Source organism: Cervus elaphus, chromosome X (assembly GCF_910594005.1).
Source record: "Cervus elaphus chromosome X, mCerEla1.1, whole genome shotgun sequence".
Lineage (NCBI taxonomy): Eukaryota > Metazoa > Chordata > Mammalia > Artiodactyla > Cervidae > Cervus > Cervus elaphus.
The window spans coordinates 72,163,000-72,176,314 of record NC_057848.1 but is presented as its reverse complement, the minus strand read 5'-3'; the positions used below and the strand labels follow the sequence as shown (position 1 = coordinate 72,176,314).

Below are 13,315 nucleotides of genomic sequence, written 5' to 3'. Positions count from 1 at the left end.
GCCATCCACGCTGTTGGGCGAGGGGAGCCCACCCCCTACCCCGGCTCCCCTGGCCTTTCTGGCGGGATCGTTCCTGGTCCAGCCCCGTGGGGCACCAGGCTGGCCGGCCAGCATCCGCCGCTGCGGGCCCACGGGCTGAGACAGCCCGAGCAGGCGGTGTGGAGGACGCATGCGGCTGACACAGGCTCCTACTGCTCACAGGCGTTTCTCACCCTGGGGGCGGCAGTGGGGACAGAAGAGGTCTTGGGCCAAGCGAAAGACCCGATGCCAGGAGACACCCCCGGCCGCCCGGCCGCCACTGCAGTCACCTTGCAGCGCCTTGAAGCCCTGGAGGGGGACCCGCATGGAGCCCGTCACGAACTGCAGCAGCCGGGCCCGCCGCTCCTCATCGAAGGTCTCCACCGCCTGCCAAAACCACCGGACCACGTTGCTGTCGGCCCCGCAGTGCTTCAGCCGCGTGTTGGACTTCCAGTCGTCCAGCTCGATCTTGTCCAGGCCGCCGATGATCAGCTGCGGGGCATGAAGGCGGGTCACTTTCTGGACATGCAACGCGACGGGCCGCCCAGGCTACCAGGTCGTGGAGAGACCGACCAACCACGCCCCAGTCAACCAGGCGATGTTCAGACAAGGGGACACCCCCCCAACACACACAGCCAGCCTGAGGCCCCCGTCTGTCTCTGCACTTCCAGGGCGCAGGGTGGCTGCGGACGTGACATTTCCCCACAACTGAATGCGTGCGTGTGCGTGGGCATGCACGGAGGAGCCAGGCCCCGGGGCCAGTGGGGCCGCCTCCCAGGACCTCTTGGGGACACGTGGGGTGTAAAGTGTGACTCCCCCACCCCGGTGGGGCACGCGCACTCTGGCACCACACCAGGGCAGAAGGTTGGGGGCACTTTGAAAGGCCCGAGCTACATGGTGCCAGGGGTGGACAAGATGTGAATGGAAGATGGATGAGAAAGGACAGTAACACTCCACCTTGGGCCTGATAACAGCCGGAATCAAAGTCGAGCAGCTGGCTAGCATGGGAGCAGCTGGCTATTGGTCACATCCTCGGTGTAAGGTGACCCCTCGGGAGGAGGCACTGGGGGAGCTCTACGCTGGAGGTCTCTAAGTCAGGGGGAACCTGATGGATGAGCTGGACTCCCGGCCACCACAGGGACACCGGGCCTCGTCGTCCCTGCTCAGGGCTCCCTGACGCCCCTGTTCCCCCCACCCTGTCTTTGCTCCTGCAGCCAGCCCAGGAGGCAGACCACCCTGCACACAACAGCCCCTCGCACCCCAGCCCTGCACGGCCCACCTCCAGCTCCTTCTGGTCAAAAGGCTTCAGTAAGTGTTGAGGGATGAGCTCGTTAAACCCCTTCTGGAGAGCCAGGAACTGGGCCTCGATTCCCCTCATGACCCTCCAGTTTACATACAACCTGAGAGGAAAAGTCACACGTTGGAAGCAGTAGCACTCCGTTCATGAAAATCTTTCCTCGGTGAGTCGGTCTGACATCAGCTAGGCCCTGCCCGCCCGGCCCCGCTGACGGGGAAGAACGCCCCCTGGTGGTTGGTGACCAGCCTAAGACTCAGAGGAAAGCAAGTCAGCCCCTCCCTTAGACGCGCTGATTCTCTGCTTGAATCGGTCGGATCTGACCTGACCTGTTAGGGATGCCATAATTGAAAAAAAAAAAATGTTTGAAAATAAAATGTAGGACCCTGAAAAAAAAAATAAAATAAATCCTATCTAACTAATGAATGAATCCCTGCCTTTTCCATACATTGTGATTTATTACCACCAGTAACTTAGGATCTGTTAGTGAGAACAAGAAAATAGAATATACTGGCTTCATTTTCTTGGGACACCCATTAAGGTTTACTAAACCGTGGGCTTGTCTTTTTTCACTGTTTATGTTCAATTTTTGAATTGCATGATTTTTATCCATTGTTTATCCTTTACTCAGTACTGAACTTTAGTTCTCATCAGAATGCACTTTTTCTTAACCAGGAACTCTCAAGGATTATATTGAGTGTTTCATAAAGAACTATTTCACTGCAGTACCTGAAAGCACAAAAATTTCTTCTCTCCTAGAGTTAATAGCAGAGAATGTTTGCCAAATGTTTTAAAAAAAATATGCTCATTTTAGAAAATGTTTCCAAGCTTTCCACTCCTAAAATAAAAAAAACCTAGTTGGTTATCATTCTATCTACACAATTTCATATCTTGTTATTTTCACCTAATACATATTTTCCCACAACATAAAAATTTTTGAAAGAACATTCAATTCACGGTGAGTAAAAATACATCAGAGGACCCTGTGTACAAATTCAGAGCATCAGAAAGAGTGTTGGTAGCTCTCCCCCATACATATACGATTGAAAGTATAAGATGCCTCAAGAGTGTGATGTAAAAATTTTGTTTAAAAATAGAAATTATTAAAAATGAAAAAAATAAAATTAAAAAAATATTCTGGTTTCACTTTTGTTCAATGTAATCTTTTAAAGATAATTCACCTTGATAATAGTCTGACAAAGTTTGATGCTAACTAAATAAATATTTTTAAGGATTCAAAGAAAATAAGTATTTTTAATTAAAGAGATCAATAATGATGGTTCAAGAGCTGGAAAGTGTAAAGTGTTCCATAAAGTACCTCAGCCTCTATGCCTGAGTGTCAGACTGTGCTGGGACTTACATTTCTGAACTATTCAGGGATTTATTAAAAGATTCAGAGCATGAAAATGATGAAAATAAAGCCAAAAATAAAAATGGTATTTTTCAAGCGGCCTGTTATGCCTTTTGGAGGGATGGGAAAATACGGAAAGATTTCCCTGACTTTTTGTGGGACAGAACAAACACTAACTGGTTGACGAGTGTAAGTACCGAAATGACCTTCGGACACCCTTAGGTTTGGCCAGTAAGTGGGGATATAAACAGGTGGTCACAAATCTAACGAACGACCTTCACCAGCACAATTTACTTCTTCCTTCTGGATCAGAGAGTGTCTCCTTCCCAAAGAATTCGACCTCTAGCTCTGTAAGACAAGTTACTGACTTCACAGCCTCCTAGGTATCGGCGTGACAGTCTCATCCTTCAGTCTGGGAAGAAAAAGAAATACCCCACCACCCCGAGCCTCAGCCATACTTTGAGGTGCCTGGAAACCCCCTGGATGTGAAGCAAGCGCCTCAGAAATAGAGGCCATCTGCCAGGGACTGCAGTAGGCAAAAAAGGAGAGAAAGTTTAAAGAGGTAGGTAGGAGGACGTTTTAATTCCTCTTCTATTTTTAACTTTGACTTGCAGCGCTTACATAGGAAAATTCTATAGTCTCTCCAGATTGAGGACCCCCGCAGAAAAATCCAGAGAAAGTGACCCACGGTCAGCCTTGTACCCCTAGGCCTAACGGGCCACTCCGTCCGGAACCTAATGGGTCAGCTGATTGCGACCTTGAACGCGAACACATAGGGTAGGAGAGGCAGGAGATGGGGGCGGGACGACATTGCTGCCTGACGCTGATTGGCTGATGGAGCTCGTCGCCTGGTGTCATTTGTTGTTGGATCGGCGCACCAGACGCAGTCTGCGTCGTGCACGTGCACCACGTACGACGCAGTCTGCGTCGTGCACGTGCAGCTGTTTAAGTCGCGTCAGCGCCGGTGAGGACTCCGGGAGAGCAAGCTGCAGAGAGGTGAGTGGGCCGCCGGCTCTTTTCCCAGTTCGGGTTTCATCCCAACGCTCTGGGCTTCCTAGTTGTAGCTGGACTTCGGGCCAAGTGAAGAATGGTTGGGGTGGGCAGGGGTTTGAAGCCGTCCTTTGGGGTCTTTCTGCTTCCTGCCGGAGGATCCAGTAGCACGGTGCGTGTCCGAAGTCTGGGGTTGAGGCCTGCAGGAAAGGCGAAGGAGCATTTTTGACCACATGGTAGTATACCATCCGTATTGAGAGAAAAAGACTCTCTAAACACGGATGGTTGTAGAACTATTCGTGTATACACCCTCTTTGGCGAAACTGGTTGTTTGTGGGAGACATTTGGGCCACCTAATCACCCCTTCCTTCCCTGCCAAACTTCAAGGCCTTGATCCCTGGTCACTCCCCCCGACCCCCGCAAAGAAACTAAATAAACCCCACGCGAAACGTCGTACCCAGTTTTGAAGGGAGAAACCTGGAGTAGTATCTGAAAAATTTCCCCTCCCCCTTAATATTCAGTAAGACGCATTGGGAACCCTTGGGTGAGAAAATAAATTCTGTCAACAGATTTTGGGGAAAGGCCTGAACTCCACCGGGACATGGTGATTGCTAGAGTGGTTAGATAAGTGGTTCAACTAATTTTTAAAGATAAAAAATTGAAAGTCGCTCAGTCGTGTCCGACTCTTTGCGACGCCATGGACTATACAGTCCATGGAATTCTTCAGGCCAGAACACTGGAGTGGGTAGCCATTCCCTTCTCCAGGGGATCTTCCCAACCCAGGGATCGAATCCATGTCTCCCGCATTGCAGCCGGATTCTTTACCGTCTGAGCCAAAAGGATGAATATAAATGGTATCTCTCGGTAAGAAACAAAACTTTAACTGGCCTTTTTGCAAAAACTTTTGGGGAGGATCAAGAGTTAATTGTGTAGCTTGGAGGTATATGTGTGAAATGATGATTTATGCTTTTAAAGGTAAAATTCTGATCTCTGATTCTGACTGAGCCTAAATGTGCATGTTTGTATTTCTATAAAAACTGAACTGGAAGCTGCCATGGGAGATGAAGATTGGGAAGCAGAGCTAATCAACCCTCATGTGTCTTCCTATGTTCCTGTATTTGAGAAGGTAATAAAATTTAAAGTTTGTAGTTATTGAATGCTACAGATTTTCTCAGAGTTGAAAACCTCTGTGGTGAGAAAGTTCATCTGTGGTGAGAAGCATGCTGTGCTTCTCCATGTGATTGTTATTAACTGTCTTATAGGGAATGATGAAGCATGCTAAGCCTCAAATAGAAGAAAACAGTCTGACATAATTTAATAATTAAAACCTAAAACGGGTATAATATTCTTAGCAACTTAATTTAAATCTCAGTGATTTAGAACTTATTGTGGGTGAAAGCAAGCTTGTGTTAATGTGGTTGAATGTCTCTAAGATACAGTTGTATATAGAAAATGGAAAAATAAAATTCGTTTTTGGGTGGCAGTTTGAATTCTGAAATTTGGTTTTATATAAGCAGGGCTCTCAAGATGAAAACATTAGGTTGATTCAGATGGTAACATCCGTTTGATCTTCAGATGTACAAATCTGCAGATCTTTTTCCTCAATAGCTTTTGAAGAGTTACACTGAAATTTACCTGAGGGGATTATGGAGTGGGTTTTTGGATTTTAGTTTTGACTTTAAGATGGTGAAGAGAGTCTACTTTGGAAGACAGTGTATTTAATGGATTGCTTTTACATAAGTTTTATCTACTTGAAAATGTCTCCAAAAGTCAATTTGTTTTCCTCTTAGGATTTCCAGTTTGTATTTATGTTAGTCAATTCTGACACTTTCTATTTCAAGTGGTGTCTTAATAGAAATTCTTAATTTACCCCAAAACATAAAATTTACTTCTTTGTCTTTCTTGAATTTGGCCTGTTTGCATATAAACTTTAGATTAAAATACCTAAGATGTTAATCTGAATTTATCATGTTTCTTGCTTTGGGACTTTTTTTAGAAATAACTTCTTTGTATGTTATCTTTTTATAGTCTTCTTTATGTTACAATATCGTAAGAATATTGTAAGACCAAAAGAGGACAAATATTACCTATAATCTCGCTCACTAGCACAAATGCTCTGTTGAGGTTTTAGTCAATTTTCTTCTATATTTCCCAAGCACATTTTTCCATGGATTCTAATGATTGTATGTAATAGTAGTTTTTTATTTCAGCTTTTTCACTCCTCAGCACTAGCTATTCCATATTACTAACTTCCTAAAAATAATTTCATATGGGTGTGTAGTATTTAATGGACTAGAACTACCAAAGCATAATTGATTTTCTTTTGGTAGAAATTAAAGTGTTATCTTTACACTGTAGTATTGTCATGAATAGCTACAGTTTATTGTTTAATTTGGGAGTATTTTTTTTCAAAAATGGAATTACTTGGTCAAATAATTTTCTGTGGTTCTTTTTTTCCCAGGTTCTTGGTAGATGTGTTGTAATACACAGTTTAACTCATAGGTACAGATGTTCTTCCACTTGGACTTGTCTAATTTTTACTTTTTCTTACTATGAGATTTTGTCTTAACTAAGTATTATTCAAATGGGATACTGCACTGTAGAATGTCGTGCATGGTTATTGCAAAGGGTGTCTGAAATTGAGGATGGTCAACTGTCCGGCTTCCAGATTTACCTTTTGGGAGTCTTTGTGCTATTCAGTAACAAACTTTGTTTCTCAATGCTGGTCATACTGATTGAATGTTAATTAATATTAATGTTAATGTTAATATTTAATGTACATTATTAACATTATTTAATAATGTAAATTAATAATCTTAATGTTAATATTAATATTAATGTTAATATTTCTACCTTACGATTCTTAGTACATATCTGTGTGGGGCCAATTTGTAGTAAACTTTTTGCATTTGTTCACAAACTTAACACTTGGGGCTAGGTGTGCAGTTAGTAACTTGACCTACTTAACTTGAAGGAACATGATGCATTCAGTGGCTTTGTTTGCTTGTCTTCGTTGAATAAGATGTGTAGAAGCTAAGGATGAACACATGACATTTTTATGTGGGAGAAATCTGAGGTCTTCAGCCCGTTTTCTTTTAAAGGCACCATTTGATTGGTTGTTGTAATTGGATTTCTGTTTCAAGAAGCAACTGGGCTTCCCTTTTGTGCAATTTGTATTGCCTCTGAGGTCATCTTGGATTGGTAGTAATATCTGTGATCAGCCTTTCCTTAATTTAAAAAATTGGGAGTACAGTTGGTTTGCAATGTTGTGTTTCTGCTGTACAGCAAAATAGGTCAGTTATACATATACATATATCCATTCTTTTTTATCTTCTATTCTTATATAGGTCTTTACAAAGTATTGAATAGAATTCCCTGTGCTATGCAGGAGGTTCTTATTATGTGATAAGCCTTTTCTGAATGCTTCTAAGGATCCTTCTTTGGAGATTTAGTATTAACACAGGCTTATATAATTTTGAACTAACAGTTCAAAAATTTGCTTTTCTGTTAGTTTTTAGAACTTCCCAATGCTGGTTTTTGAAGTGAGTGTACTGTGTGGGGATAGAATAATACAAAATGTGAGGTTGAGAAATATTTGGTCATCTAGCAGTTACAGTAGTCCAGAAATGGTTCAGTTCAGTTCAGTTCAGTTCAGTCGCTCAGTCATGTCCGACTCTTTGAGACCCCATGAATCGCAGCACGCCAGGCCTCCCTGTCCATCACAAACTCCCGGAGTTTACTCAAACTCATGCCCATTGAGTCGATGATGCCATCCAGCCATCTCATCCTCTGTCATACCCTTCTCCTGCCCCCAATGCCTGCCAGCATCAGGGTCTTTTCCAACGAGTCAACTCTTCGCATGAGGTGGCCAAAGTATTGGAGCTTCAGCTTCAGCATCAGTCCTTCCAATGAACACCCAGGACTTATCTCCTTTAGGATGGACTGGTTGGATCTCCTTGCAGTCCAAGGGACTCTCAAGAGTCTTCTCCAACACCATAGGTCAAAAGCACCAGTTTTTCATCACTCAGTTTTCTTCACAGTCCGACTCTCACATCCATACATGACCACTGGAAAAACCGTAGCCTTGACCAGATGGACCTTTGTTGGCAAAGTAATGTCTCTGCTTTTTAATATGCTATCTAGGTTGGTCATAACTTTCCTTCCAAGGAGTAATCGTCTTTTAATTTCATGGCTGCAGTCACCATCTGTTAGGTGTTTGCACATTGTGCGCACGCTTGTTGGGGTGAGAGATGAAATGAATGAGCGTGATGACTGTAACAGGATACTGGGTTTGCTTGCTAGTTGTAATATTTCTTATTAAATGACCAGTGAGTCTACACACTCGTCTCTTCTGTCTGATCTTTTTGCCTTTTTTTCTGGCATATTTCAGTAGGCATATATACTCTTGTGATTAAAGTGGAAACTGCTTAAGATAATTAGTGCATCCACAATTATTATTTTGAAATTTATAATATTTGAAATAATGCTAAGTTTTAAAATTTCTAAATTGGTTCACTTGGATGAGTAAAGAGGTTATAAATGTTTTATAGCTAAGTGTTCTAAAAATAGGTAATGTTAAGACCTAAGACTCATTCCACAAATTTTTTTGAGCCTTATTAGATGCTGGAGCTAGTGGTAAACATGATAGATAAGGGGCTTGCTGGCATGGATGTTGTATTTTACTGGAGGAGACAGAATAAGCACATTAAAAATCATATACTAATAGTGAAAATTCTTAAATAATGATAGTAATAAAATAATCAGGAAACTCTCTGTGTGTGAGGGAGAGAGGGAGAAGAAGATTGGTATGGGTAGATTCAGATCAGGTGGAGAGGAAGATATTCCTTGAGACTATGACTCATGAGCCGGAGACCTGAAAGAGGCCCAGTAACACATGATGTGCAGAGATCTGAAGAGAGAACAAACTTAGGGTATCAGGACAACAGGAAGAAGTACAATGTGTTAGTTTCCTATAGATGCTATAATAAATTATCACAAACTAGATGGCTTACAGTAACAGAAAAATTTCTCTTACAGTTCTGGAGGCCAGAAGTTAGAAACCATGGTCTCAGCAGTGCTGTTTTCCTTCAGTAGGGTCTTGGAGAGAATCCATGCTTCTTCCAACTTCTGGTTGGTTATAGGCAGCCTTGGCTTGTGGCTGCATCTCTTTCTGTTGTCTTCACTGGGCCTTCTCTGTGTTTGTGTTAATACCCTTGGCCTTTCTTAAGGACACTTGTGATGACATTTAGGGCCCACTTAGATAATCCAGGGTAATCTGCTCATTTCAAAACTCTTAGTTGTATCGGCTAGAACTGCTTTTTTTTCAAAGAATATAACACACTTTTCAGAAATTACGGCTTGATATCGAGTGGACGTTATTCAATCTACTATAGCTGCTGCTGCTGCTAAGTCACTTCAGTCGTGTCCAACTCTGTGTGACCCCATGGACAGCAGCCCACCAGGCTCCCCTGTCCCTGGGATTCTCCAGGCAAGAATACTGGAGTGGGTTGCCATTTGCTTCTCCAGTACCTGAAAGTGAAAAGCAAAAGTGAAGTGGCTCTGACTGCTAGCGACACCATGGACTGCAGCCTACCAGGCTCCTACATCCATGGGATTTTCCAGGCAAGAGTACTGGAGTGGGTTCCATTGCCTTCTCTGCTACTATAGCTAGTATAGAGCCATTTCATATCCTAAAAGATGATGCTGTGAACGTGCTGCACTCAGTATGCCAGCAAATTTGGAAAACTCAGCAGTGACCACAGGTCTGCAAAAGGTCAGTTTTCATTTCATTCCCAAAGAAAGGCAATGCCAAAGAATTTTCAAACCACCACACAGTTGCACTCATCTCATGCTCTAGCAGAGTAATGCTCAGAATTCTCAAAGCTAGGCTTCAACAGGAACCGAGAACTTCCAGATGTTCAAGCTGGTTTTAGAAAAGGCAGAGAAACCAGAGATCAAATTGCCAACATCCATTGGAGCATAGCAAAAGCAAGAGAGTTCCAAACATCACCTATTTCTGCTTCATTGACTACGCTAAAGATTTTGACTGTGTGGATCACTACAAACTGTGTTAAATTCTTAAAGAGATGGGAATACCAGAGCACCTGACCTGCCTCCTGAGAAACCTGTATGCAAGGCCAGAAGCAACAGTCAGAACTGGACGTGAAACAATGGACTGGTTCCAAATTGGGAAAGGAGTACGTCAAGGCTGTACATTGTCGCTCTGCTTATATAACTTATATGTGGAGTAGATCATGTGAAATGCCAGGATGAATGTAGTACAAGCTGGAATCAAAATTCCCAGGAGAAATACCAATAATCTCAGATATGCAGATGATACCAGCCCTATGGCCGAAAGCAAAGAGGAACTAAAGAGCCTCTTGATGAAAGCGAATGAGGAGAGTGAAAAAGCTGGCTTAAAATTCAACATTCAAAAAGCGAAGATCATGGCATCCGGTCTCATCACTTTATGGCAAATAGATGGGGAAACAATGAGAGACTATTTTCTGGGGTTCTGGAATCACTGCAGATGGTGACTGCAGCCATGAAATTAAAAGATGCTTGCTACTTGGAAGAAAAGCTATGACCAACCTAGACAGCATATTAAAAAGTGGAGACATTACTTTGTCAACAAAGGGCCATCTAGACAAAGCTATGGTTTTTTGAATAGTCATGTATGGATGTGAGAGTTGGACTGTAAAGAAGGCTGAGTGCCAAGGATTGATCCTTTTGAACTGAGATGTCAGAGAAGACTCCTGAGAGTTCCTTGGACTGCTAGGAGATCAAACATGTCAATCCTAACGGAAATCAGTCCTGAATATTCATTGGAAGGACTGTTACTTAAGCTCCAGTACTTTGGCTACCTGATTCAAAGAGCTGACTCATTAGAAAATACCCTGATACTGGGAAAGACTGATGGCAGGAGGAGAAAGCGATGACAGAGGATGAGATGGTTGGATGGCATCATGTGACTCAATGGACATGACTTTGAACAACCTCTGAGAGACGGTAAAGGACAGGGATGCCTGTTGTGCTGCAGTGCATGAGTCGCGAAGAGTCGGACATGACTGAGTGGCTGAGCAACAACAAATTTCTAGCATGGCTAAACTATAGTAAGATAAGGCAACATTTGTAGAAAGTGAAATCTGAGAAGGAAAGAGAAAAGGAAGAGAGGGAGAGGGCCCTCACGATAGAAGTGGACATAGAGTTGATAGAACTAGATGGCCTGGATATGGGGAATGCAAGAGAGAATGATGCTAAGTTTTTATATTGAAGCAAGTAGATGGATGATGGTGCTCATTACTGAAATGGGAAATATGTGGAAGGTGAACCAATTTGGGAGGGAAAAAATCAAGAATTCTGTATTTGCAGTGTTGAATTTCCGATGCCTAAGCAAAGATTTAAGTAAGGATACTAGTCATTAGTTGTTGCTTAGGAGAGGGATCAGAGCTGTAGGTACAAATCTGGAATTTATCTGTTTTAATAGGATTTAAATCTGTGAGAGTGGAGTGGGTAAAGTTGGATGGAATAAAACAGACTTAGAGGGCTCTGCCATGAACTGTGGGGCACTTTGATTTTAAAGGTACATTAGCTGGGGAGCTGGCAAAGGAGACTGTGGAGGGAGTGGCCATGGGGCAAGAGGAAAACCTGGGAAGGATGTGTTCCCTAAGCCAGAGAAGCAAGTAGATAGTCTGTTGTTTCAAATGCTGCTGAGAGCTCTGGCAGGATGAAGCTTAAAAGTAGTAATTTTATTACATAATATGCTTACTATAAGCTTTTTCAGTGCAGAGGTGAGGATGGAGGCTAGCAAGAGTAGCTTGAAGGAAATACAGAATTTGAGAAAACAGAGGCAGCAAATGTAGACAAATTTTTTTGCCTATAACAGAGCAGAGAAATGGTACAGTAGCTGGAAGGGAGTATGAAGTTACTTTTTTTTTAAGGTTATGAAAAATATTAAGGATTTTTATGATGAAAGATGAATTCTATTGACATTTTTTTTTCAAAATTTGCCTTAGAAAGTGTGTGGGATGTTAAATTCCATCTTCTGAAGATTGTTTGGTAACAATAATTTTTCAGTTGTTTGGTGCCAGAGTGTTTCATTACTTTTTATCAGTTATATGAAGCTGAATGTTATAACACTTATAAAACTAGCCTCTTTGGGGGCTCTATTCATCCAGTAGTATTTTGGATACTAGAAAAGAGAAAAAAAAGTCTTCAGTGTTTCACTTTAAATAGGGAAAGCTGGATTACTTTTCTTGTTTGTCTTATCATCTATGGTAATGATAAATTGGAACTTTTTACTGTAGCAGTTATCAAAATCCCAAGCCATTTCAGTGATTTTATCATATGTTTTTAGTAAGTTAGAAAAATAACTGAATGTCTTTCGAGCTTTATAAAGGTAGTTTTTAAAAGTCAGTGTCTTTTGTGAAAAAAATTTTGGAGCAAAAGTATTACCTGACGATGTTAATACCTACATTGGTGCACTCCCTCCAGCTTTAGGTTTATTTAAAGAAGCCTATTTGACAAAAATATTGTGATTTTTCTAATTCAGTCAGTTAATTGAAGTGTTATCTGTAAATTTTAGATGACTTTTTGTGCTTAAATTATTGAATTTGATTTTGAAGAATTTCAGAGCTCTGTTCAAAAGTTTTGCCATTAGTATTGGAAACTTGTTTGAGAGGAAGCAGCCTGTTACATACCTAGATGAATTGAGGATGGCTTTTTTCCAATAAACCTTTATTTATAAAAACTGGTAGCCCACCCGATTTGGCTTGTGGCTATAGTTTGCTGACCATTGTTTTAAGTGATATATTAGTATGCTATACACACAATTTTATTTTTTTTTAATTTTTTTTTCTTTTAACCATATTTATTTACTTTTTTTCCAGTGGGTTTTGTCATACATTGATATAAATCAGCCATAGATTTACACGTATTCCCCATCCCGATCCCCCCTCCCACCTCCCTCTCCACCTGATTCCTCTGGGTCTTCGCAGTGCACCAGGCCCAAGCACTTGTCTCATGCATCCCACCTGGGCTGGTGATCTGTTTCACCATAGATAATATACATGCTGTTCTTTCGAAACATCCCACCCTCACCTTCTCCCACAGAGTTCAAAAGTCTGTTCTGTACTTCTGTGTCTCTTTTTCTGTTTTGCATATAGGGTTATGGTTACCATCTTTCTAAATTCCATATATATGTGTTAGTATGCTGTAATGTTCTTTATCTTTCTGGCTCACTTCACTCTGTATAATGGGCTCCAGTTTCATCCATCTCATTAGAACTGATTCAAATGAATTCTTTTCAATGGCTGAGTAATATTCCATGGTGTATATGTACCACAGCTTCCTTATCCATTCATCTGCTGATGGGCATCTAGGTTGATTCCATGTCCTGGCTATTATAAACAGTGATGCTTTGAACAGTGGGGTGCACGTGTCTCTTTCAGATCTGGTTTCCTCCGTGTGTATGCCCAGAAGTGGGATTGCTGGGTCATATGGCAGTTCTATTTCCAGTTTTTTAAGAAATCTCCACACTGTTTTCCCTAGTGGCTGTACTAGTTTGCATTCCCACCAACAGTGTAAGAGGCTCCCCTTTTCTCCACACCCTCTCTAGCATTTATTGCTTGTAGACTTTCCAATAGCAGCCATCCTGACTGGTG

The 13,315-nt window shown here is 42.1% G+C and overlaps 1 protein-coding gene across 5 annotated transcripts in view; it reads left to right on the top strand.

The window, feature by feature from the left end:
• Nucleotides 1-3,595: 3,595 nt before the first annotated feature.
• Nucleotides 3,596-13,315, top strand: part of LOC122689689 (probable ATP-dependent RNA helicase DDX4) — an 83,872-nt gene continuing 74,152 nt past the window's right edge. Inside the window, exons 1-2 of one of the 5 annotated variants that reach the window (XM_043896338.1) lie at nt 3,596-3,659; nt 4,703-4,779. In XM_043896338.1, the coding sequence (XP_043752273.1) occupies nt 4,708-4,779 (72 nt within the window). In that variant the 5' untranslated portion in view covers nt 3,596-3,659; nt 4,703-4,707. Of the gene's footprint in view, nt 3,660-4,457; nt 4,518-4,702; nt 4,780-13,315 lie in introns of those variants that run through there. The other 4 variants (XM_043896341.1, XM_043896339.1, XM_043896336.1 and 1 more) reach the window with 4 other exon arrangements.